Source organism: Lycium ferocissimum, chromosome 5, assembly GCF_029784015.1.
Source record: "Lycium ferocissimum isolate CSIRO_LF1 chromosome 5, AGI_CSIRO_Lferr_CH_V1, whole genome shotgun sequence".
Lineage (NCBI taxonomy): Eukaryota > Viridiplantae > Streptophyta > Magnoliopsida > Solanales > Solanaceae > Lycium > Lycium ferocissimum.
Genome location: NC_081346.1, coordinates 11,306,142 through 11,332,689, shown reverse-complemented (window position 1 = coordinate 11,332,689; position 26,548 = coordinate 11,306,142). Strand labels below are relative to the sequence as shown.

Genomic DNA, 26,548 nt, shown 5'->3' with positions numbered 1-26,548 from the left:
CTTATTTTCACAAATGTTATTTTAAGTGAGAACAAGCAATTGAACAAGATTACTATCAAGAACAAGTATCTTTGGTCTCGTATTTATATCTTGTTCGATCAGTTGCAGAGTGCGAGTCACTTCTCAAAGATTGACTTAATATCAGGGTACCATCAGTTGTTCAAGACAAAACCATTCTGCCTGAACCCAATTAATTAACCAACTCAAAATAGCATCGACTCCAACATTACTTTAAAGAGTGATTTATGCTAATAATTTGTTGTGCTTCAACTACAAAAATTGTTAATTTCTGACTCCATAAGCACCGGTATGTTCGTATAGTTTTTCAGTACGAGTAGCTTGCATCTGTTGCCAACATATACCGTTGGAGAATCTTGTATCAAAGGCATTAATTTAGAGTACAGAGTAACACAAATGACAAAACTTGTTTCTATTTTTGCATTACAAGCTGAGGATTTCACTTACATAAGACTAAAAACAACTTAATCATGACATCAATAGCTTCTGAGGTTTCAAGAAACTTGTAGTCTAGTTATAGCCTTCGTTGCCTGATCATCATAGTATAAACACGAGAGTTTCTTGTTAAAACAGCCGTGGTTCCTATACAATCAGATTCAGATTGAAATATTGGGAAACTAAAAGTTAAAATTTGGAATTACCTGAAGCTCCCAATTTATTCGCAGGGTGATAAGTATATATAGCAATGCTTGAAGACCACTTCCACTTATAATTCCTGTCCAAAGACCCTGAGAAACAATATTATGAGCCTCAAAAATATTCTCAGACTATCTATATATCTAGTAGAGGAAGGATAATTTATAATTTCAATAATGAATGTGCCATTTGCAAGTGAATAACTTGTTACCTTTGCTCCAAGGTGGAAGACAAAAGTTAAAATGACTGCACAAGGAAGTCCAACAACATAGTAGGCTCCTAAATTGATCAGTGCACCAAGTTTCTGCCAACCACATCCTCTTGCAGTACCTTTAAAAATGTTATCATCAACAGAGTTAAATTTGTATTTAAACAACTATTATGATTAAAGCATATGGCTTCAAAGTATATTAGAGAGTGAATTCAGACCTGAAAGAACCCCTTGAATTCCATCCATGAAATTCGACAATGCAAGCACTGGCATGATTGCTGATAGGTATTTCACCACTTCCTCTTCGTTAGTGTACATATATCCCCACACATTTCTAGCTGCAACTGCTATTCCACTTAGTAGCAGGCCCTCTACCACAGCAATAAGCAGAACGATTCGTGCTGCTAACTTGGCTGCTTTAGGTCTCCCTGCTCCCAGTTCATTCGATATCCTCGTACTTTGGGCCAAGATAAAGAACAGATAGAACGTCTAACTCGTTAGATTGTGATTACATGGTTTTTTCCTTTTCAGGTATATAGAAAAGAAAACAATGATTTTCTGGCAACTTACCTTACTGCGCTACTAAATCCAGAGGGAATCCAGAAAGCCAGAGAACTAGTACTCATGCTAGGAAAGACGAAAAGGGTCAACGTTGGTGATGCAATGAATCAAATTAAGTTTGATACCAAAATACCACTGTGAATTGTCGGTTCATATTTTCGTTCTTTGCATTTCTGCTCTACTAACCTGATGGCCATCATAGATGTCTCGAGCTTTGGATTAGGAAGCAGCCCCGACATGAGCACTAGAAACTCATAAGACCACTGCTCCAAGCTTTTGGTCCCAGTCCAAAAAGGGGTCCCTAGAGACAGAAAGGAAATCAGAAATTTTTCTACATTTATGAAAGAGAACAATTGGAAGGATAGTCGAGGATACTGAAACTAACCAGATCATACAAGCTGACGGGATAGCTAATGATAGAAAACTGGGAAGGTTTTTTCCACCCTCCTTGGAGAACCCTGTCCATTTCTCACAAGCTGATGCATACCTTATATAAAGCACCAAAATCAGCGCATTGATCCAATAAGATATGGCATTACAGAGTGCAGCCCCTTTGTTTCCTAATCCCAACTTTGAAACCAATGCCCAACACAAGAAGACATGAAGTAAACTTGTGAAACCAGTACTGATCAGCAGTGGTTTGAGTCTACTTTGTGTTTGAAGGAACCTTAATTGGCATTGGAGGAGTCCATAAGGCAAAATGCTGGGAATCAACCAGCGAGCATACACTCCGGCATGGATTGAAAGTTCAATATCTTGTCCACAGAGAGAAAATATACGCCCCGCAAATGCCCAAACGATTGATATGGGAATGCAAATTGCCACCACTACAAGCATACCCCTTTGCATGTGTATCCCAAGCATATGATACTGTTTTGCCCCATAGGCTTGTCCGCATAATGTTTCCAATGCACTTGCCATTCCAAGCTATATATTCAGAATAAATTTAACGGATCAATTTGTTGTAAAGTATCACATACCAAAAACAGATAACTAAACAAGAACGAAAAAGGAATGCAAGATCCGATTAAGTCATTTTAACCATGAAGCTATAAGTACTGTAGACAATGAGTGTCTAACATTAGTTAAGGGAAGGAGTTGTTGTCTCCTTTTATTAGTATATGATGTTGGACACTCCTCGCCTAACGAGTTAGATTATTGAGGGTTGAGTTAGACTCATATATACCATGAAGCGGAAACCAGTTACTCCGGCAAAAGAAGTGGCTAAAGTTGCACTGGAAAGAGAAAGCTCTCCGAGATGACCAACAAACATGAGAGATATCAATACCAAAAAGTACTGCATAAATCCCACAAGAACCAGAGGTCCTTCAATAGGCTCATACATATCACACCATCCTTTGTTTCCATTTTCAGGATCCTTTTCACTAATGTTGGAAAGAAGAGGAAATTCAAGAAAGAATTCCGTGTTTCTTTCATTGATCACGGTTTATTGTATCACTGCAAAATTATGGGAAGAACAGATAACAATCTACATATCACACCATGTGCCTTTGTTTCCATAATATATCATGGATCCTTTTCTATATCCTTTAATGTTGGTTAAAGAAGAGCTTGAATATTCTCTCCATATGTGACTAATTAACCTTCTGGGTGCTAAAATGCTAACTATTCAAGAATATCATGTATTCTTTGCAACACGCGTTTGATCATGTCTGTTAATTGTATCACTGTTTTAAAAAAATTATGGGAAGAACAGATAACAATCTAATTAAAGGTAAGAAGAGAACCAAACACCATGTGCACGGAATAATAAATTAATTAATTTTAAAAAAAATGAATGTAGTAAAATAATGAGCAAGTACTTATCAGGTTTCAAGATTTGAGTTATTGATTGAAAATATATCTATATGTTCTCTTATATTTTCGGTCCTGACGAAATGATTTGGTCCAAGGCTATATCCTTTAAAAATTATGAATGTGGTTCATGTTAATATTTTATTATGCTTGAATATTCTCTCCATATGTGACTAATTAACCGATATATTCTGGATTTTCATATATTTTTCGCGTAAAATATATATATATTTTTTATAAAAAAAATTTTTTTTAAAAAAATATTTTTATTTTAAAAAATATTTTTATTTTTAAAAAAATAATTTTTATATATATTTTTTAAATATTAATTTATTTATTTTTTGCTCTGCTAACTATTCAAGTTGTATGAAATGTGTATGTGTCAAAATTTTTAATATAATTCATATACAAAAGATAAGCCTTGAATATTGTATCTGATGTTGCAACACGCGTTAATGAGCTGAGCAAGATATGTTTTTTTACACACAATTTTCGGATTTTTTGAACCCGAGATATAACGTTCCATTTTTCATACACTAAATTTTGAGCAATATTTAGGATATACACATTTCATATTTCATACATAAGTTTTTGAGCAAAAAAAAAAATATTAATTTTTAAAAAAAATAAAAATAAATTTAAAAAAAATAAAAAATATTTTTTAAAAAAATGATTTTAAAAAAATAAAAAATAATTTAATTTTTTTTTTTTTTTTTAAATAAAAGCATGTTTTGTATAGGATTTGTAATGAGGGTGTGGCTCATGGGCATTAATTAATTACTGTATCACGATTCATGTGCTTAAGTTCTATGGCCCAATTGCAAGTTCATAAATATACTTTAAACAATTGGTAGGGACGAACGTTGTAATTAAGTGGTGTACAGTGGATTGCAACTCTCATCCCATCCAAGACTTCCTATCTTTAGTATTTCGGAAAAGTAAATAAAAGATTAACGTATAATAAAATTATACTATCACCAAATTGTAAAATTTTATAGTCAGCATTCCACCGATTTGAATGTCAACTAGTCTTTGGTCATAATGATGATCACTTAGAACGTCAATTAGTCTAATTAACATTGCTGTCTCCTCAAGCTTTACTCTTGGCATGATTTTGATATACTAAACCATTTCTGAATCCTGTTACATTTGCGGGAAAACGGAATTGATTATAGAACTTCAATCAAATCGACACCTTGCAAAGCAGGCACTCAAGACTGATAAATGTACACAGGCATCTTTAGAGCAAATCAGACTTGTTTGTATTATTGTAACATATAAATATTCTTTTTAACAAGTCACAATTTCTAAACATCCTCAGAAAGAAGACTGCAAAACACCGGCAACCTTACTTCTCTTCACACATCAAACTGGGAAAAAGAACATGCTGAGGAAGGGGAAAAGTGTAGCTGGTTCGATATCAGCCATATTCCTTCAAACTTCATTGGAAAAGCACGAAAACCTTGAACTGAAAATAATATAGACGAGTGCAAAAGCTTAAAGAAGGTCCTCATTAGCTTCATAAATCATAACTGCTGGTTGAGATAATGATCTGCATCTGACTTCCCTCCACCACCCAAATACCCTGCAACAGTTCCAAAAACATTTGAAACAGCACCACTCAACCAGGAGGTACTTCGAGTTACCAAGCCTGTCGGTGTCTGCCCCATCTCTCCAAGCATAACTTGTGGTTCTTCTGCCAACAGTATGTCAAGCCGCCGCTTAATCATATAAGCCTTCACGGCTTCAACACCTTCAACTACGACTTCCTTCGGAGGTATCACAAGAGGGTTTTCGTCCAACTTAAGCACAGCCAGGTTGTCAAGCCGGCTAATTGTATCAGGCAGTTCATGGATCTGGTTGTTGCTCAGATCAAGTTCCTTTAGATTTATCAAGTCACCAATTGTGTCAGGAAGCTCAGTCAAGTCACTGAAATTGTTGCTCAGGTTGACGATCTCAAGATTTGTCAATTTCCCAAATGAAAGTGGAAGCCCATGTAATTCATTAAAGTGCACATCCAAAAGGCGCAGGGACTTCATCTCACCAACGGAAGTGGGTAAGGAACGGAGCTTGTTAAAAGAAAGTGAAAGCCTTCTCAGATTTACCAGTTCATACCCAATATTTGTTGGCAAATAAGAAAGTTTGTTGAAGCTTGCATCCAACTCCACTAATGACCTGCAAACAGCCATAATAAAGAGTATCTGAGAGAACTAGCCAGACTAAATTAGTGTCTTCATGCTGGGGGAAAGGGTAAATAGCTCATTTCTGAACCACTATTACCTGCAATGACAAATGCTGTCCGGCAAAGTAACAAGCTTGTTTCCAGAGACATCTAAGATCTTCAAACTAAACAACAGACCAATGGAGTCTGGCAGCGATTCCAAAAGATTAGAAGACAGATGAAGCTCCTCGAGACTTTCCAAGCTCGCAATTGAGTCAGGAATCACCTGTTTTTCCCCAGAATTTTAGAAGCAGACAATTACATACATTTGAAATTCCAAACAGCAACTTTCTTTTGTTCTCATTCAACCATCATGAGCAACAATGTTGGGCTATTGATTAATATATGTTACAGCGGCGAATATTATGCAATTGGCAGATGGAAGAAACTTGAAGTGGATATAAGGAGGGAAATGATGCAATTAATTGGCGAGAAGCATCGGGACATCATGATTCATGCATATTGTTAAGCGAAGCAAAGTTTAATATTATATGTATCCACTGGACAAGAATATATGGTACCATATATAGCAATGGGACTAACTTCATGATCAAGTAACTACTGGTTTTCTGAATAGAATAGATTAGCAGTGACACGTCACAGTGGGCATCGTTTCAGATTTGGGTTATAGGGTAGTCAAAATTATTGCTTCAAGTGTATAAGAGAAAGTATCACCTATGAGGATCCATAGCGGACCCCTATTAGTAAGATGGTGTAGTTGATTGATTTAACACCTGTACTACGATGAATTAACAAACAAATATTTTAGAGCTTTACACTTGCTCACAAACTAGCACTGAAGTCGCTGTCACTGACTCACAAACATACACATGCACATTTAACCATAGACACGAAACTTGAGGAGGCATACACAAAACATAAAATTATCGGGGAGGTTATAAGACCAACTAATGACTCTGCACAGGTTCAAACACTTGAAATTCCTCCTCTATACAAATAGAAGGCCATTCTCAGAACACAGAGTAAAGGCAATGTTTAACTTATTGGGGTTATTCAAGTCAATAAAACAAAATCATAATTCTAATTACTTAGAATTGGGATTCTACCATTTTAACACAGGTGCAACCACTTTTGCTCAATCTGACCATCAATACTGGCCGTGTTCCAGATTTGCTCCCTTTAGTTCTTTTTTCGTGGAAAAAGATACAGGGAAACCATTAATCATAGATATTACAGTGTTATGAAATCATCTTCACCCTACCCAACTATCCATACGACAAGGAACTTTTTCATTACACCAAAGTATAGGTGAAACAGGACTTTGGAGAATCCTTTAAACTACACCTTCACACTTTTTTTCTGGATAAGTTAATGATATTTTATAAATGGTATAAAAGCACTAACATGGTGCTTTGAAAAAATTACAAAGTGTGCAAAGCCCCGAAACCTTCCTACTCTTTAGCTTGGTTCCATTACTTCATTTCTACAGGGCGTACCTCCACTTCTCCCTTCCATACTCCACTACATTTTTCAGAGCCTCCTGGTATATTCTTTTTATGGGCAGTTTCAATCTCGACGAGATTATGTTAATGTCATTACGACTGATCATTTAGTACTTAGCGGAAAACAGAAGAGAGGACTTGTATTCAGTGGCGAATCAAGGATTTCAAGAGGATGGGTTCACCATTGCTTATAAGATAAGATATAAAATTTTAAAGTGGCATCAACTTGGTGAGCAAAACATTAAAGGCTGCTTAGAATTATTTTTTTTTAAAAAGGCGCGAAAGTGCATTTAGTCAGGTTCGATCCCGCAACCTTAAGGGATCAAACCCAGCACCTAACCAGTGCTCCACTCAGTCTTGCTTGACCATGTGTTCCTTCAGTTAATATTAGATATATTTTAAGGATTATATACATAATGTATCGAGTTTAACTGGGTGACCATGGATTCACGTGATCCATTTTTTATACATAAATTCGCCCCTGCATGTATTGTCAATTAGTATAGAAGCTACATAAATTTGCAAACTTCAAGCTGCATGTTGACATGTATTGCTACCACTATAAAAGTACACAGCTTTTAATGATCAGCAACAATTCCAAGCCCACTAAGCAAACCGCCAGGAACAGCTATTGCACCGGCAAGGCATTGATTATGTTTCAGATCACCAAATGCTTAAAATATGCTAGTTAAGTCTTTTCTTTCTTCATTTATTTGGTATTGATATATTTGAGTTAAAACTAGAAGAAAATCTCAAACGCTGACAACTAGTGGACATCCAACGTAGATTACAAGTCCAAGATGAATTTTATCTAGTACTTCATTTTATTTCCAGAACTTACAAACACAGTAATACATCAAAAATCCAGAATTTCATTTTACTACCATTTTGGCCCACTTTCAGATACAAATTAAATACAGGTGCATCAAAAATCCCAAAAGACACAGAACACACGTGCATGATAGTTGTTGCTCTCACCTCGCCATATTTCCGCCATCTAGCTACAGAGTATGGACACATCCAGGTAAAAGTACGATTAGGAGTTCTATTTACAGTATAGCAAGTAACAGGAAACACAACAAAGGCATCATGCAGTTGACATATTAATACAGACAATAAGTTCAAATCCAAGCAAACGAAACAAAGGCATACCGTAAGTTGGTTGTTCGACAAATTAAGCACGATTAACGAGTGAATCTTCCCAAAAGCTTCAGGCAGCATCCTAAGCTGCCTACCTGACAAATCAACCCTTTCCACAATCTTCCCTAACGCCTCTTGCAAAATTGCAATCACTTCCTCATTCAGTTCCTCTTTTAGTTCACTCTTCTCATCAGAACCCTGTTCAATTGCTTCCACGTCACCACCAGCAACAGCCGTCTCATAAATCTTCTCAAGCCTTTGCTCAGCATCCTTCAACATCTTCTCATACGCCTCGTGCAACTCATCCAACGCGATCAACGCCTTATACTCCTCTTTCTCCTTTTCATACGCCTTTCGCAACTCGTTTTCCTTAACAGCCAACTCCGATCTCCAGTCCTCCCTCTCCATCTCAGGTACACGTGGCGACAGCACAATCTCCTCGATACGCTTCGCCAATTCGGCTTCGATTTCAGCTAGTTTCAACTTCGCAGTATCGACAAGCTCGTGATATGGACGCTCGCCTAGGGTTTTGAGCATGGAACGTGTTTGTGACACGTCAGCAACGGCTAAACGCATAGCGGTGATGACTTTAGGGTCGGTTAGATGAGGCATACGTTCGGTGATGTCGAAGTGAGGTTCGGGTGGAGGTTGAGGTGGGGATTTGGGTTGTTCGATGTCGAATTCATTAGCGGCAGCGCGTTTAGGGCCGATACTGGGGAGTTTTGACATGACGTAAGAGAGAATTGGGAAATTTGTAGGGTTTGGATCCATTGCTGTGCTGGAAATTTCTGGATTTGGAGCTTTGGGTTTTGAGTAGTGTGCTAATTAGTGATGGTGAGACCGTGTCGACTATAAGAGCAGGCCAGGCCGGCTGATGAACTAATCTATGAATAACCGTTTTTTACGGTAAGATCGCATCTCGATTTATATTCCTTTTTTTCCTCCTCTCCTCTCCCTCTATATATCTTTATCCTCTAATCTTACGGTGAATTATTCAATCTAAACTCACTGCCTATTTATATTTGTTGGAAATTCATATAAAAATTCATTTTAAACAAAGCGTTACGGACAATTGGAAAAGTCCTATATTATATTCTATATTTCAGACTTGTCGTTTAATTTGGGTTAGACTACTTCTTCAATTCTCCAGAACGCTTGTAGCGCTTTGGGGGTCTTAATTGAGAATTCGAACACTGTGGGTGTGTTCCGTATGACAATTTTCTTATGTTCGTTTGGTCAAAAATTTTGAAAAATATTTTTCACAAAATTGAGAAAAATGACTTTCTAATAAAAGAGAAAGAAGTTCAAAGCTCATTCCACCAACCACCACCCAACCCAACCCCAACCACTCCCAACCCCCACCCACGCCACCACGCCACCCCACCCCCACACTACCCTATCCCTCCCCCCACCCCCAAAATAATTTTTTTTTTTAGAAAAAAAAAGTTTTGACATTATTTTTGATTTTTTGCACTCCACACCCAAACCCCGCACCCTACCCCCTCCCCCCAACAAAAAAATTATTTTTTTTGAAAAAAAAAAAAAAAAAGTGTTGACTTTTTTATTGCACCCCTCACCCCGCCCCCAACACCCCACCCCTCCCCACTCCCCCACCCCTACCCCCTCACCCCCTCCCCCGCAAAAAAAAATTAATATTTTTGAAAAAAAAGTTTTGACATTTTTTTTTTGGACCCCAACCCCCACCCCACCAAAGACACTAGCCCCCTCCCAAAAAATATTTTTTTTGAAAAAAAAAGTTTTGACATATGTTTTGGTTTTTTCCACCCCAACACCCCCCCCCCCCTCAAAAAAAAATTGAAAAAAAGTTAACAATTATAAAAATTGAATGTTTGCGTAGTTAAAAATTATAACTTTTGGAGGGGTCATGGGTATTGGGGGGTGTGGGTGGGTGGTGAAAAGATTTTTTTTTTTTTTTTGGGTAGGGGTGTGTCCTGGGGGTGTAGAAACCCACAATAAAAAACTTTAAAAAAAATGTTGGGGTTGGGGGGGAGGGGGATGTTGTGTGGTATGGGTTTCCACGCAAGGGGAGAGGAGGGGTGATGGGGGATGTGGTTGTGTAGAAAATTCGGAAAAAAAAATTAAAAACTTCAAAAAAAAATTGTGGGGGGGTGGGTGGGTGAGGGAGTAAGGTGCGGGGGGACGGGGTGATCTATGGGTTACGGGAGTGGTTGGGGGTGGGGGTGCAAAAAACAAAAAAAAAAAAAAAAATGGAGGGGGGTAGGGGCGTAGGGGTGGGTGGGAATGGCGTGGGGGTGGGGGGTATGGGTTTGGGTTGGAGTTGGTGAGGCTTGGATGAGTATTTTCCGGAAAACGTTTTCTATCAACCAAACGAACTTGAGAAAATAAGTAGGAAATCCACTTATTTTCCATTACCCAAATGAACATGAGAAAATAAATGTAAATTCACTTATTTTCTGGGAAAACATTTTCCTCCGTACTGAACACACCCTGTAGCCCAACATGTTCACGAATTTAGGCCAAATCAACTCTTAACTTATCTTAATTAACTAATTAAATAAATAACAAATTTTTAATAATAATTAATTGTTGAAAGTCTATATACATATACAATATGCCTTGATTTGCTATAAACAACTGATGCGAGCAAAATTTTACCCTTTTAAAAGTGACGTAGAAGTTGTGATCCCAAATCTTATTCTTTAGTGCTGCGTAATTGATCTTACCCGTAAATATATTGATAAACTGCATAGTTCTTCCTATTCGATCAGAACGATTATTCATCCGTTTTCTAAAAATAAAATTACATAGTATTTAGTAATTTCATAAAAGGTTATAATGTCGTAACTATTTGAATCTAAAGATAATTGTAAAAGAATGTATGATATAACTATAGTATATATATCTATATATTATATATATTATAGTTTTAGGACAAAAAGTGGTTAGATTAGTTATTGACTAGTTACTCCATTAGTTATTGTTTTTAAATTTAAAAATAATTAAATATTTATATTTTTTAAAGGCAGTGGTCTTGATTAAAATGGGAAAAAAAAAACTGAACAGTTGGTGGTTCCTAAACATTAGGGAGAAAAAACCCCTGCAAAGAAAATAAAACCCACGTTCTGTTTCTGCATTTCCCTCAAACCCACTTTTTTTTTTGCTCCTTTTTAATAGCAACTAAAACACAAGTTTTCATCTCTTTTTTTTTACTTTATTTGTTACCTTAATACTAGCCGGATGAAGTTTTTGAATTTGAAAATGATTACAATTTAGAGCTTTATCATTAGAGGATAATTAAGATATCACTACACGAAATATGCTTCTTTTAAACTGAAACAATAAGGAGAAAAATTAGGAATTTAGGGTTGATTATAAATGTACAATTTAACCTAAGGTGAACTGAACAAAGAATTTTGTATGATTTATTACTATCCCTATTGTATAAAATGTTAAATAACTACATTCCAGTTCTCAATTAGGGGCATCTGTTTTTTTTTTTCTTCCATTAAATGGCAACATATGGACAAATTTAACCGCCACGATATCTTTTCAGTTTAATTTGTTGTGGGGATTGGAAGGTACGTCCTTTTAATAGACAGTTTTAGATATGGTTGCAACTTTCCCACAAGGATAATAAAATAAGAAAAATATATTAAAAAAAAAAAAAAAAACTATTTAACCAAAACCAACTCTATAACCCACCAATGTCTCCTAACTTCCTCATTCTCCATTCCCCCACGCACTATGCTACCATTTTTACTCCTTAGGTTGAAGCAGTATTTTTTCCTTTCGTTCTTGCTCAAGATCATTGCTCAAACTTTAATTATTGCTTCAACTATAATTTGTTGGCAGATGCTCAAAATGGTTTCAAAGTTCTTCTAAAATATCACTTGGCTTATCTTGATGAAGCACAAGGTACCCTTAATTTGTTTGTGCACTTTTGCTTAAAATTTTGACACACCAAGTTTTTGTTTCTTTTATCAACATGTAAAAAGAGCACTTCTAACATGTTATTCAAATTTCATTTGGTTTATATAGCAGGAAGTAAAAGTGATAAATATTAATGAACAAATAGATTAAATGAATTCTTTCTAGAGTGTACTCTTTTATCCGTACCAATGGTTCTTACTCTGAATCTGAACTTTCCCATCCTCATGTCTACTGAAAGAGACAAAAATAAAGAAGGAAAAGAAAGATATATGAAATGAGAATGGCAACATTCATTTTCAGATGGTTGATGTAAGAGAATGTTTTCCTTGAATAACTGCTCCCGTGAATGGGTTGATATACATGATTTACACCATAATTGTAGGCTACCGATTAGGAACTAATTTCACTAAATAATACTAACATATGCTATCCTAAAATAGAAGATTACAAAATATTACAAAATATATTTTACTAATCAGAATATATTTTTACATATTCTAACACACCCCCGCAGTCGAAGCGGGAGGTCTACGAACGGTTAGACTGTCGCGAAAATCATCAAATAGTACGCGCGGAAGACCTTTGGTGAAAATGTCAGCAATCTGATAACGGGACGGAACGTGTAGACACGAACTTCGCCACGTCTAACCTTTTCGCGAACAAAGTGAATGTCCATTTCGATATGCTTGGTACGTTGATGTTGTGCGGATTTCCGGACAAGTAAATGGCACTTACATTATCCAATAGACCAACGTTGCTTGACGAATAGGACAATGGAGTTCAAAATGACATTACGAATCCAACAAGACTCGAGACAACATTAGCAACCCCTCCGTATTCTCGCTTCAAAGACTTGACTTAGATAGAGTAGGTTGGCGCTTGGAAGACCAAGAAATCAAGTTATCCCCAAGATAGACACAATAACCCGATGTGGAGCGTCGAGTGTCGGGACATCCTCCCAATCAAGATACGTATATGATAGGAGTGATCGAGAGGGATTTGTCTAAATGTGTGCCAAAGTCAATCGTACCTCGAATGTAACGCAAAATGCGTTTTAATGCTTCCATATCGCCGGACCTTGGTCATCGCATAAACAAGCAAACTTGTCGGGGACGTATGATATGTCAGGCCGAGTGAATGTCAAGTATTGCAAGGCACCAGCCAGACGACGATACTTCGTAGGATCCTCATACGGGGCGCTTGAAGAAGCGCTGAGTTTGCCCTTTGAGTCAACCGGAGCGGGCAGGCTTACTGTTGTGACATGCTCGCTTCCGTCAAGAATATCCTGCATAAGAACTACGAGACATAAAGAGGCTATTGTTGTCCGGAGACCGCAATCCCCAAAAATAGCTCAACGGACCCAAGTCTTTCATTGCAAATTCCGTAGCTAATTTGGACATGATCCGAGTCCGAGAGAGTCCGAAGATGGGTTAGAATAATATCATCCACATATAACAAAATATAAGCAATATCTTTCCACGACAAAAGATGAAGAGAGAGTTGTCGAGATGTACTATGGGAGAAACCAATGGTTGCCACATATTCAAAAAACGCCGATACCAAGCTTCCGTGGTGCACAACTTCCAAACCATAAAGAGATTTACGCAAGAGACAAACATGATCGACGAGCCGGATCCCGAAACCCCAAAGGTTGATACATATAGACAATCTCATTCAAATTGCCATGCAAGAAAGCATTCTTTACATCAAGCCGTGGTGAATGGGCCAAGAGCGAGATAAAGCAATAGTAAGAACCACCGGATAGTTGCGGCTTGACCACGGACCCGAACGTCTCGTCACAATCAACACCCTCCCGTTGAGACCCGCCATCACCTACAAGACGGCTTTATGCCTCTCAAAAGAACCATCGATTTCTTTTTATGCCGAAAAATCCATAAAGACCGACAATATTAGCATTTGGAGGACGAGGGACCAACTCCCAAGTCTTACTATCAATAAGAGCATTATATTCATCTTGCATAGCATTCTTCCAATTAGGATCATTAAGGGCACCAACGGGATTCCGAGGAATGGGGATGGAATTGGTGGTGACACTTAAGGCTTGATTATGGTACTTGGAGTTGGGCTTAAAATCCCATGTTGACTACGTGTAGTCATGCGATGCGTGGGTGGGTGGGCGAGGGAGGGGGCCGTCGCCGCCGTGCGGGGGGCCGTGGGAGAGGAAGGGTCGCGGCGGGGAACCGCCGTGGGGGCGGTGGAGGCGGACTGGCGGCGATCGAGCGATGAAGGAGAAGAGGTAGGGGAGATCGGGTGGCGGGTTGCACGAGAGGGAGGGGCGCATTGGGGAAGCGGCGGCACGGTCGTGCAACAGTGGATTCTCAATGGGGAATTATCATTATCCAAAAAATCATATGAGAGAGAGATAGAGTAGGCATTTGTGAAAAGGAAAGGAATTTTCATCAAACCACACACGCGAGCTATGATTATTTTTCGCTCGATAAGTCGTAAGCATTTGTACCCGATGGTTGGAAGGGTATCTAGGAAGACACGTAGGTGGACCTAGGTGTAGCTTATGAATTTGTGTGGAGGGAAAGAGAGGAAAGCATAGACAACCAAAAACTCGAAGATGAGAGTAGGATGGATTCTTTTGATAAAGAATGTGAGCGGGTGTCTTATATGCTAAGAGTTTAGAAGGGAGAATATTGTGTAGGTACGTGGCCATGGCCAAAGCGTGATGCCAATAGGAGGGGGCATAGATGCGTGGGCAAGGAGTGTACGAACAACATTATTGATCGATTTTATTTTCCGTTCCGCCTTACCATTTGGGGGGGGAAGTGTGGGGACAAGAAAAGCGGAAACACATCCCGTTTTGTTCACAAAATTTATGAAAAGGACCATTATCAAATTCACGCCGTTATCACATTGAAAAGTTTTGATTTCTTTTTCAAACCGAGTGCGAATGAAATTCGAACGACAAGAAAACATCATAAACCCGGGACTTTGTTTTGATTGGAAAAGTCCAAAGAAAATTTGTGTAATTGTCAAGAAATAAAACATAATATGTTGGGATTTGGATGAGGTAAGAACAGTGCGATCCATACATCACCGTGAACAATATCAAAGGGCATAGTAGTAGTTGAAAGAGAGTCATAAAAAGGCAATTTAATTAATTTCCCCGTAGGGCAAGAATGACAAACATTGTTTCGAGCCTTATTACATTCAATCAAATTACTACTACGTAAAGAACTAAGAATAACATCTGGATGACCTAAACGGGAGTGCCGGATAGGAGAGATGACACTAAAAGCGAGATGGTGCGAATGGCGAGATGGCTCGAAAATTTGGGAAGAATGGATAAAGATCACCCGAACTCTCACATCTCGATGAAGTTTGCTCCCTGTCCGTAAATCCTTCACATTAAAACCAAAGGGATCAAATTCAACAGAAACCATATTGTCTATAGTAAATTTACGAACGTAAATAAGGTTTTTGATGAGTTTAGGTGCATGTAGGACATTTTTCAGCTTTTAAAGAGGGATTTACTTGGAAGCTGACCATAACCACGAATTGGAATCATGCTACCATTACCAACAATAATGCCATTATTTTTGCTCAATTGATAATAAGACGAGAGAGTACCTCGGGAGAGTTGGTCATATGAGATGTGGCTCCGTGTCCATGTACCAATTCCGTCATCGGCGGAGTCAACGACATTGTGTGCATAGCTTGATCAATATCTCGTGGCGCATACCCGCCATGTGATGACGAGGGCCGACGAGTAGAACGACCGCGGAGGACTCAGGACCAAGAACCCCGGCCGCGAGGGCCGGACGCGGTTCGCCGCCCGCCACGGTCGGCCGCCATCCCGCCGTAGGGTAGGGACAAGGTGGGGTGGCCCACGCCGTGGCCCAAGTCGCCCGTGGTGGATAATACCACGACGGGCGGCGGGGGCCGAGGCCTGGCCGCCGGCTCGCCGGCGGCGGTAAAGGATGCGCCCGCCCCCGCCGGGCCGTTTGTCCATTGCCGCCGCCACCGCGGTTGTTGCGGTTGCTGCCGCTGCGACCGCGGTTGTTTTTCCTGCCACGATTCTGCGAAGTGCCACGATTGTGGGCGTTATTTTCAGAATTATGGGGCTGTCCATTACCTGAGAAATGCTGAGGAGTAACATTGTGGGAAACAAGAGCAGCAGTTGAGCCGGCGTCGTGAATGGCGTCCTCAGCATGGCTATCTTCCTCAAGCTCAAGCATCGACCGGACAACATCAAAAGACGGGAGAGGAGTACGGTGCTGCACCGTTGTGCGAAAAGTCTTATATTCGTCCGACAACCCTCGCAGAAGGCGAAGCACAAGTCGTTCGTCGGAAACTTTGTGACCGACGTTGGCAAGGTTGTCTGCAAGAACTTTCAGCCTGGTGCAGTAGGCTTTCACATTCGGAAAATCCACCAATTTGGTGTTGGTGAACTTCGCATCAAGAGCGAGAGCCCTAGCCGATTTATTGTCCTGAAAAAGATGAACAAGGCGGTCCCAAGCCTCGGCGGCGGTGTCATACGGATGAATGATCGTGTTAAGAAGATCATTGGATATGGTGCCATAAATCCATTGCCGAACAATGTCATCCAGCCGTTCCCATAGTGCCTTAGCAGCAAGTTTCTCGGCTGCAGTAGCCGGTGGTGGCACGGTGGGAGAGGCAGGAGGTAGGATATGGTCGATCACCAAGTTGGCACGACAATGGAGCTTGAAGAGGGTAGCCCAGTTATTGTATTGGCTTCCTTCGTAGTCAAGCACAATAGGAATGCATGATTTGATATTGGTGACGGTAGTCGCAGGATGCAACTTGAGGTGTCACCATGGAGAAGAGGAGGAAAACGAAGAGAGAGGGTGGGAGGGAGGGGTCGGCGACAAGGGGGGTTGGCGGCTGAGGGGTAGGGTTTTAGGATGCTAGGGTTTTTAGGAGAACCTAGTCTGATACCATGTAAGAGAATGTTTTCCTTGAATAATCTGTTCCCATGAATGGGTTGATATACATGATTTACACCATAATTGTAGGCTACCAATTAGGAACTAATTTCACTAAATAATACTAACATATGCTATCCTAAAATAGAAGATTACAAAATATTACAAAATATATTTTACTAATCGAATATATTTTTACATATTCTAACAATGACATTTGGCACTTTTAAAAATGTTTTAAAAATGTACCTATCGCTTGCATGCTTTGGTTGGTGTTTTTGTGAAAGCAGAAGAAGGTAAATCAAGGAGAAAAAGGAACAACAGTAGTTGAAGTATGGAGAAAAAGGAACAACAGCGTAAACTGAGGATGATTTCAAGCATTCAAAATTCAAATATATTATTGGTACTCTTCTCTACTCCTCCAAAAGACTTTCCAACTTCTCATATGAAATCCAACTTCAAAAACAGTTGGACATGCAAGATCACAAGAAGAAACTTGCAACAATAAACATAGTATGCTTACGATGGCATAAACAGAATATGCATACAATTCTAATTTATATTTCTCTAGAATTATCCTTTATTTTTGGTATAGTTATCCTTATTTGTACTTTACAATGTCATATCTTCTGCAGAGAATGTTGATCCGATAAATTGCTGAGTGAATACCATCCATCGAAAAAGAAGAAAGAGTTAGTTATCCTTATTTGTACTTTACAATGTCATATCTTCTGCAGAGAATGTTGATCCGATAAATTGCTGAGTGAATACCATCCATCGAAAAAGAAGAAAGAGTTCCACCTTTATTAATATAATGGTCAGTTCCAAATAGTTGCTAATTTTTCTTATTACATTTTTTTTAATTTGGATTATTTCTCGATTTGTGCGTGTCATCCTTGTGCAAGTGTCATGCTAATCTTCTTTGTATCGTTCCAATTTTATCAGATGTTCCCGAAGGGACTTTTTTTGTTATTACAATTACGCATATATAACTTACCTTATTTGGTTATGTTCATGGACATAGTTTGAAATTGTCATAACTAAATTCATAATTGTCAGGATAATACAAAAAAAATTGTTACTATTTTTAGTTAGTGAATTGGAATACAAAAAAGTTTTTGAATTGATATTAGGAGATGAATATACATGACTTTTCAAATTTTGGGAAAACGTTTTTAAAATATAATATAAATGCTATATACATGATGATTTTGTGGACATAAGTACATTTACCAGGAATCTTTTCCCAATACTGTATGCATTTTGCTACTAATAAAAAGAATTTGAATTTGCGTTGGAGATAGATATTCTTTTAAAGATAAATTTAATATTTTCTTGGTGGATATATTTAAAGATAAAATATTTTAATTTTATTATCCTAATAGTATCTCCAACATAATGTGTAGATCTTTTTCAAAAGAAGTTGAAACCGTGTTGTTTGAGTGGATACCTATATAATGGCACATACATTCAGCTAATCATATTGTTTGGTTGTTTCTTTACAATTAATATTTTATGTGTAAAATAGTACTTTTCCTCGGTCTAAAACTTAAGATTGATTGTGTTAGTGCAGGTTTGCATTGCATAAAGTTGCTTTCCGGGAGCTAATGGTTATGGCTATAGCTTCAAGAATGCTTACAATTAAGGATGTTAAAGAAGTCAAAGATCGAAAGAAGAAAATGAGCATAATCGAAGGCCATACATCAAGAAAAAATGCGTACTTAATTTGACCAAGGATCGCAGTAAGGTGGATATTTTTTTTCTTCTTTTAGAAATGATAAATTTACCCATTATATCTAATAGCTTAATGTATTGGAGGAATTCAACAAAAATGCAAGTTGTTCCTCTGCTTGCATCTCAGGCACAAGCACTCAGGTACTGTATTCCAGATTGATGGGCTAATAGGTCATTATTTGATTGGATAATAAAATGTTCTTTAGCTAAAAAATATATCATTACATAAGAAGATGTATTGGAATTTCAACATCTCCTAGAACTTTCTTTGCTCACTGCTTCTAAGATTACAAATAGTATTGAATTGCAACATCTACTCCCATGATGATAATTTTGGTACCCACGCAATGCGCGATATTTTCAAAATATATATTAATCAAGTCAACTTATGTTTTATCTTTTTACAAGGAAGTTTCTGTTAGGAAGCTTATCATGTATTGGCTAACTTTCTCTTTTATTTTCTTTAGCTCGATGTTTTTATATTCCATTAGTAAATTTGTAAAACTCAGTCTTATAAGAGTGTTTTGAAAGCACTGCAGTTTTTATATCATCTTTTGTATTTTAACAGGTTTTCTTACACTTGAAAGGTTAGATTTATTAAGATTACTTTACATTAATCTACTTGGTGAGTAATTAATAGATAAAATGTAACAATAAAAATTACAAATAAATCTAGCTTCCTCAAGCTACTATTTCTAAGTTTTATTGTTCAGAGTAGCACTTTGCACAGTGCCATAAAGAAGATTTCAGAAATTAATGCAAGAAATGGATCACAAATTTATTTGATTGGATAGTACAACATTGACAGAGTGCACGATTCATGTCTTTGTGTGTTGTCCTTATTCAAATGATTTACGGTCACTTTGACCTAAAATTTTGATGCTAAAATGTAATTCACCCATGTTAAAACTATTATGCTTTAAAAAAAAATAAAGTTCTTTAGTCGCATTTTTGTTATAAGTAATTATGATGTACCTAAATATATATTGTTTAAGAAGAGTACACTTATGTTCAATTAAGCATTATCCAAGATGATCAAAACTGAAAGATAAGATTGTTACAATTATCACTTTCAACTTTTTTTTCTTTAAAACAATCCGCGCATCACGCGGGTACGTATACTAGTATATATAATAAAAGAAAGTTTCGGTTGGATCGCCAGACATCCGCATTTCTGTATAAAATATAACGAGGGCAAGACAGTATTTGAAGCATTTCAAGACAAAGCTCTCACCCGCTCCTTCTGATCCTATGATAATTTTGTAGGCACCATCCATGTTGAGATTTAAATAATTTGCAGTTGTGGAAACCATTGTATTTCTTTGTTAATCAGCCTAATATGGCATATAGTACACTTGGTGACACCCAATGTACTCACTTGCTCTTAGTGTAGATTAGTTGGTAAGATGTGATATATTTGATTGAACTCGTCATTGATTATATTCACTCCTGTGCTAGAGACAAAAGGGAAAGATATGTTTATGCTCAATTGAGACTTGGCTGTTGCAACTTGCTTCTAATCTAGTGAGAAAGATTGGAAGTGTCAGTCTTTATCGAATATGTTCCATATGTTCTTCACTGAGTGACGTTGAATAAAGACTTGGACAAATTATCTGGTCCATTGTCACATAAATTCTCGAGTTAACACCTTGCACCATAACTCCAGGACATGGAGGATTGAATCAATTGCTGAGAAGCTGATTCATAAAGTGTGTAAAGTTCTATCAGAAGTTATCATGTGGTATCTAAAGTGGCAACATTTGCCTGGTTCTCGATCAACTTGACAATAATATCTCCCGTTCAACCAACTCTAATATATCCTTCACTCTAGTGGTAAATTTCCCAATAATATTCCTAGTTATCCTCTGCTCAAATTTAGTGTTTTTTTGCCACATTACTCCAACACTTACATCACACTTGCACGAATTATGTACAGAAGTAGCGTCCTCGATCTGGTATCTAAATTGCACCTGCAAAGTTAAAGAAAGAAACCGAATAAATTCTTTCCCGCTTGGCCGCTTTTACAGGATAACCAACAGTAATGAACAACTGAAACTTACTCGAAACTGATCACCAAACGGGACAGCATGCAGGGCCATAATCTCATTGACGATCCATCCAACACCATTTGCAATAGGAGATTTCTGTTGCGTGCTTGTAACTTCACCACCAAAGACAGAGATGAAGCGGTTGTATTTGTAAGATACTTGTCTCTCAGAAACATCAGGAGCTACGGTTTCCCATGAAGTGGTCGCATAATTGAGACAGCCAGATTTGCTCATTACTCTCTGCTCCAAGTCTCCTCCATCAAACATCCGCATCAGTGATTTAACCTGCAGATTTTCCACCAAAAACCCAAGGCCCCTAGTTACAAAGTGATGTAGTCTAGACTGATCAATTCCTTCAAGCAGAGGAAAAGAAGTAGGATTATTGGATAAGTTTCTCCATAACCAACCAGTATCAAAGACCTGGACATATATATAATTAAAACACTAAAATATCGCTTAATGGCCAGATTGCTCATTTCAGACCCCTAACAAAACAAGGAATTCAATTCAATTCGGACTGCTAAAGTGCTCTTTTCAGAACTAGCAAAACATAGAAGTCAATGAATACTGGTTTCCCCATCCACAAGGGCAGTAACTCTAAGTCAAACCCTCACCCTTACAGCTACAATTATATGTAACAAGAAATCTTGAGAAATTCCGCAATAATACTTTCTCAGCTTTCCCTCTCAAAGCACCCATCATATTTTAAAGATAAAACAGACTAAATCTCAGCATCAAAGTAACACCACAATGTAAGATGGAAAAACTTAAAACAAAGAGTAACTTACATTGAGAGGTAGTTCTGCAGAATAGACTTTAGACATTTGTACATCCTCAACGACCATGTACGATGCAGTGTCTTCAGACAAAGCATTCTTCTCATCCTCTTCCTGCTGCTCTTCTACAATTTGTGCTTTCTGATCTGGAGGAAGTGTCCTTGTTCTCCACAACGCTATGATTGTCCTGCTACCACAAAAACAATGTTCTAATCCTCCCATCGTTAAAACATACTGTGACATCAAATGCAAGTTCTATTGTTTGTTAGTGACACTATCGCGACACACACACAATACCTGCTTGCAACATTAAACGAGACAAATGAATGAAAATAGAAATGAAGTCGGCCTTCTTCATCTTGGCACTTTGCACCATGCCCAGCATCAACACCTCGACCTTTGCGCAAAATTATCTCAAGTGCGGGACTCCCCATGGTTGACCATGAAGGGGAAACCACATTAACATCCTCAATATCCTCCCACAGGAAGAAAAACTTTGTTTTATGACCAAACAAATTTGCATAAAATCCAACAATTCTAGCAGACAGAAAGATCCGCCCCTGCAGTAGCAGTACAAAAAATAAGTGGTATGCTAGATATTCACCCCTAGAAGTTGAAGATCAAATACTTAAAAACTGTGTTTATGAAAAAACAATTAAAATGCAAGAGAGGAGGAGAAAACTATGCAAACATGTCCAAACTAGTAGAAAAATGAAGCCATCTGCTCTATTTATATGGGTTCAGTTACAATTTATAGTATACCTGTCTGTTAACAGCATATGAATGCTACTTAGCAAAGCATTCCGGTAATTTGAGAAGGACTAGACATCACAGTTGGAAGCTTCTAGACGTCAGTTGAACATAGAGTACTTACTTGCTTTCTTTATTTTTCTTGCTTTGCTTAATTTCTTTGTGCCCCCTCCCCACCCCTCCAAAAAAAAAAAAAAAAAAAAAAAAAAAAAAAAAAACCACACACACTATTCCCCTTAAGTTGTGAACAAGCTAACTGTATCAGTTCACTATTAAAAGAATTTGGTATCATTGTAATGCGTTGAAACAACAATCAAAGATCACATATAACTTAGAAGTTGAAACAGAATACTGTAGCATATACTCTACTGAAACCTGTAATGGCATCTTTCTTTTGAGGGAGCAAGAATAGTCATTGATGAGAAATTCTTCTGGAGGCAGTCCAAAAAGTTTCTGAAATGTTGAGTTCTTGTGTGGCGACCGAAGGTTTAACTGCCAAACATATTAGTTGGTTTTAGACTACTCCCAGTGCTTAACAGTGTGAAACAATTAGGAGTGAAAAGAGAACATATAAACTTACCTTCTTTCCAACTTCTTTTTCCATCTTTGTTAGATAGTCTCGGATGGTTTCAACTCCGTTGTTATTGTCCAAAAAAATCCTTAAGTGCAACTTTGATTGTGAAGATTGAGCAATCCTCCCCTCCAGAGGAACCCAAATATCTGCCAATTCTTCAGAAGTGTGTTTTAGGAAATTGATTTCTGCATGTCCAAGTGATGAAGCTTGATCAAATGGACCATCAAAATCAAAAACTTCCACATCTAGCACTGAAGGTGGTTCTTCTGCAGCATCAAACTCTAGTATCTCTGCAGAAGTATCAGGTAAGCATACGACCTTAACAACAACTAATGGAAAAGGAAGAAAATGAGAATAAAAAGCACACCACTCCACTGAGGGTCAAGAGTTTGAAGCTGGACGGAGCTAGTTCTTGTTTTGCCATTGCATGTAAAGACCACATATGGATCTGGGAAATCTGTTGGGTCCAAAGAAGCTAAGTTCATTCCCTCAATCAAAGCTACAGTCAGTACCCATCCATCACCTTGTGCTTTGACACCATGATCATTTCCTGTCAAAACCAAAATCTGTTAGTGTAACTATGCACAAACCATTTTGTGCATCAAACAACAAAAGTTAGTCAAAGAAAGAAATGATAGGACATATTTATAAAGACCTCTTCGCAGCCTAGCTTCTACAAAACGTGAAACCATGTAATATACCCGCTCCAATTGAAGGACTAATATCCCACTGGTGATAATTTCTCCAATACTATCGGGCAAATCAAAACCATGAGCCTCCAGTCCGTGTAATTTGGTAGGTTCACTTAATAAAATGTGCGCAAAGGCATACAAAATCATGAATATAGTGGATACTACTGTAAAATTCCAAAAGTACTCCTTTGCCATTTCCCAATCTGACTGCTGTTCAGTCTGCAAAGACGCCAAAACTCGATCCTTCTCGAAGACAGACCTCGCAGTTGTTACTTTCAATTTGCGAGCTAACACCTCCGCAAACTGGTCAAAGCTCTCCTTCAATCCTTGCCGAGCTCCTCCTTCAATCATTGATTTCATCATAGTGTTCTGGTTGAAGTTAATGGTCCAGGATACAACCAAACGTGTGGATTCTCCACCAGAAGATTCCTGTTGGCCAGGCATTATCTTGTAAAGCAACTCAATCTTGAAGGTACTCCCATATGGAGCGTCAGGGGTACTTACAGTGACCAAAACAGAAAATTCTTTTCCATCAGCCTTAATATATGTTTGCTCCTCTGTGGCTTGAACAGCCTTAACCAATTTACTTGCTGCTTTAATATAGGTGACAACTCTTGTTACACACATGTCATCTGATTTCCACGTCCAAGGACCCTCTTGAACATCTGTTGTACCCTGAAACTCTGCCAGATCCTTCCTGAACTGCGAATCAGGAGCAAAAAGAAGCACGTTGAGATCTTTTGAAGTCACAATATATGTCTGGTCTAGCAGGACTCCACCCTGCAGGTCACCTGGCATTTCTTTATCTTCACTGGTTGGCCTCATTCGTTCAATCAATTCTTCAAAGTTATGGCTGACCGGAGGCTCCTCTCTCGGACAGTCTTCATAGTCAGATGTGATGGTGGATATGTCAGAAGAATCATCCTTCTTTGATTCTTCCTCATCACTTTTCTTGGCTTCTTCACTCTTGCCAAAAAGCTTCTCAAAATGGCAAGCAATGTTCTTTATTAAATGTTTCCCTTCTGACATTTTCTTGGTATGAGCTGCAAAGCCATGGAAATCTTGAGAAGAACTGTTTGTCACTTCAATTTCTTTAGAAGTCTCATTTGTTGGATTTACATGAGAGACATGGTTAGTAGATAGATCTTTGCCCTTCCCATGTAAAGAAACAGTGAGAAGAATCTTCCCTGCATTGGTAATGAGAAACATTTGCTCAAAATCCAAATTAAGGAAAATAAAGAGCACCAAACGAATAGACAGTTTCAATATTCACAGAAAGATTTGGGGTTTTATCTACGTCTGTAATGCATTGTATGTCCCATTCTTCTACACTTTCCTGGAAGTCGATGACTATTTATAGCTATTACCTTGACACCAAAGAATAGTTCAACCCAATGCTTTATTTCTGTCCTAGCTGATCATGATCCGACATTAGAAATATATTCATTTTCCCCCAATAACCGAATACTTTTTTTGTAAAAACTGCATAATACTAATAAGATGCCAGTAAAAATACGGAACCCCTTTTAAACTACTAGAACTAAATGTTCTTTTGTCTAATGAAATTACAAACTGTAAGCTTCTTTATCATTCTCTAGAGAATTAGTACAAGAACAATGTATACAGGGAGAAACCAAAATGGTCCTTTTTGATTTGTACATATCCAAACATCTGCTAATGATTATTATAGTGATTATACCAGTTTTTCATCTCATTTACAAATTACGTCCCAAGACTAAAAACGTCACGCATTTACAAATTATATCCAGTAACTTTTCACTGTTCAATCTTTCATTCAACCAATTAAATACAGAGAGATAAAAAGTACTACAAAACAAACTAACCGCAATACTTGTCAACTGATTTAGCACTTTTGGGTTTTTGTAGAGAAAACCAAGTAGGCGGCAAATTCTGATTCTCCTCATCAGCAACAGACCAAACAGGTATTTTCACTTTACCAACTAAATCTCCATAAACATTAAAGAATCTTGAATCATCATGATGTTGATATACAGAAAGAACAAGTTCTTCCTCTAAATCATAAACCCTGAACACAAACTCTTCATTCCAGACAGGGTTCTTAGTATTCTTCAACACCCTTGTCTTTGACTTGAATTTCCCAACTTTTAACTTCACATATGAGTCCTCAACTGCCCAATCCTTGCCTTCCAACAAATACACATAAATTCTCATTTTCTTCAATCAAGTGCAGTTTTTTTTGTTGCTTTGGTGCGAGGGAAATAGACATGTACAAATTATAGAAAAGGAAGTGCATGTGCATATTGTACTTTCTTGGTGGTTAACTTGTAGTTGTAGGATGAAGAGAGCGAAGTCATTTTGAAGCCATGAAGAAACGTGTGTTGGTTTGGAAAGTGACACGATGGATGGAGATTGTGTCATTTTTGGAAAATAAGAGGAAGCGGTTTGAAAAGTCACGCAGGGGACTTTGCTTGAATTGTATGGCATTTTACTAGTTTATCTTCTTTTTTGGCAGGGGAGAAGTGGTGAGTGGATGTTGCTTTGACTAATACTGACTCGATTTTACGCGTTTATATATCTTAGAATTTTTTTTTGAAAAAAACTCTTCTTATTTCAATTTAATAACAACAAACCACCATATCCGGTGTAATCCTTCAGTTTAGGGAGGGAGAGTAGAGTGTACACAAATCTTACACTTACCTTGTGGAGCTATAGAGTTTGTTTCGAAAAAAGTCTCGGTTCAAGTTGCGCATATCAAAAGCAATATGAAAAAGAATACAAAAGTAAAGAGGACGTAGCAAATAATAGGAAAAACATTACATAGCATTCAGAAAAAGGAATCTTATGTGTCTTTTTTTTTTTTCTAGTCTATTTAAAAAAAGAATGTCACTTTTACACTAAATAACTCTTTAATTCTAATATTCTAGATAGCCGATTTAAGATTACAAAATTCAAAAAGTATTTTAGCATGCATAGTCATTTTTAATTTCACACTATAAATTTTAAAGAAAATTCTTACTTTCTTACATTTCAAATTCTTACTTTCTTACATTTCATGTTTAATCAAATTAAATCACGAAATAAACGGATGGAGTATTAAGA

At 37.7% G+C, this 26,548-nt stretch overlaps 4 protein-coding genes and 1 non-coding gene across 5 annotated transcripts; all 5 read right to left on the bottom strand.

The window, feature by feature from the left end:
- Positions 1-225: 225 nt before the first annotated feature.
- On the bottom strand, positions 226-2,398 carry LOC132055988 (protein DETOXIFICATION 16-like). Its single transcript, XM_059448024.1, has 7 exons — positions 1,812-2,398; positions 1,613-1,699; positions 1,436-1,492; positions 1,084-1,322; positions 866-984; positions 660-746; positions 226-548 (listed from the first exon to the last, which is right to left on the bottom strand). Exons 1-7 carry the CDS (start codon positions 2,345-2,347, stop codon positions 513-515), a joined length of 1,161 nt encoding a protein of 386 aa, XP_059304007.1. The 5' UTR covers positions 2,348-2,398; the 3' UTR covers positions 226-512.
- Positions 2,399-4,480: 2,082 nt separating this feature from the next.
- On the bottom strand, positions 4,481-9,042 carry LOC132055987 (plant intracellular Ras-group-related LRR protein 1-like). The gene is made up of 3 exons (XM_059448023.1): positions 8,078-9,042; positions 5,522-5,688; positions 4,481-5,416 (listed from the first exon to the last, which is right to left on the bottom strand). Exons 1-3 carry the CDS (start codon positions 8,834-8,836, stop codon positions 4,768-4,770), a joined length of 1,575 nt encoding a protein of 524 aa, XP_059304006.1. The 5' UTR covers positions 8,837-9,042; the 3' UTR covers positions 4,481-4,767.
- Positions 9,043-15,238: 6,196 nt separating this feature from the next.
- On the bottom strand, positions 15,239-18,684 carry LOC132057549 (uncharacterized). Its single transcript, XM_059450187.1, has 3 exons — positions 18,681-18,684; positions 16,083-16,706; positions 15,239-15,348 (listed from the first exon to the last, which is right to left on the bottom strand). The coding sequence occupies exons 1-3, from the start codon at positions 18,682-18,684 to the stop codon at positions 15,239-15,241; spliced, it is 738 nt and encodes a 245-aa protein (XP_059306170.1).
- On the bottom strand, positions 17,752-17,854 carry LOC132058631 (U6 spliceosomal RNA). Its single transcript, XR_009415355.1, has one exon. It is a non-coding gene; the product is annotated as a U6 spliceosomal RNA (small nuclear RNA).
- A 1,526-nt stretch (positions 18,685-20,210) lies between the features above and the next one.
- LOC132055986 (C2 and GRAM domain-containing protein At5g50170) lies at positions 20,211-25,915 on the bottom strand. The gene is made up of 9 exons (XM_059448022.1): positions 25,312-25,915; positions 23,431-24,654; positions 23,143-23,325; positions 22,782-23,065; positions 22,577-22,693; positions 21,749-22,011; positions 21,464-21,638; positions 20,688-20,960; positions 20,211-20,597 (listed from the first exon to the last, which is right to left on the bottom strand). Exons 1-9 carry the CDS (start codon positions 25,658-25,660, stop codon positions 20,403-20,405), a joined length of 3,063 nt encoding a protein of 1,020 aa, XP_059304005.1. The 5' UTR covers positions 25,661-25,915; the 3' UTR covers positions 20,211-20,402.
- Positions 25,916-26,548: the final 633 nt, after the last annotated feature.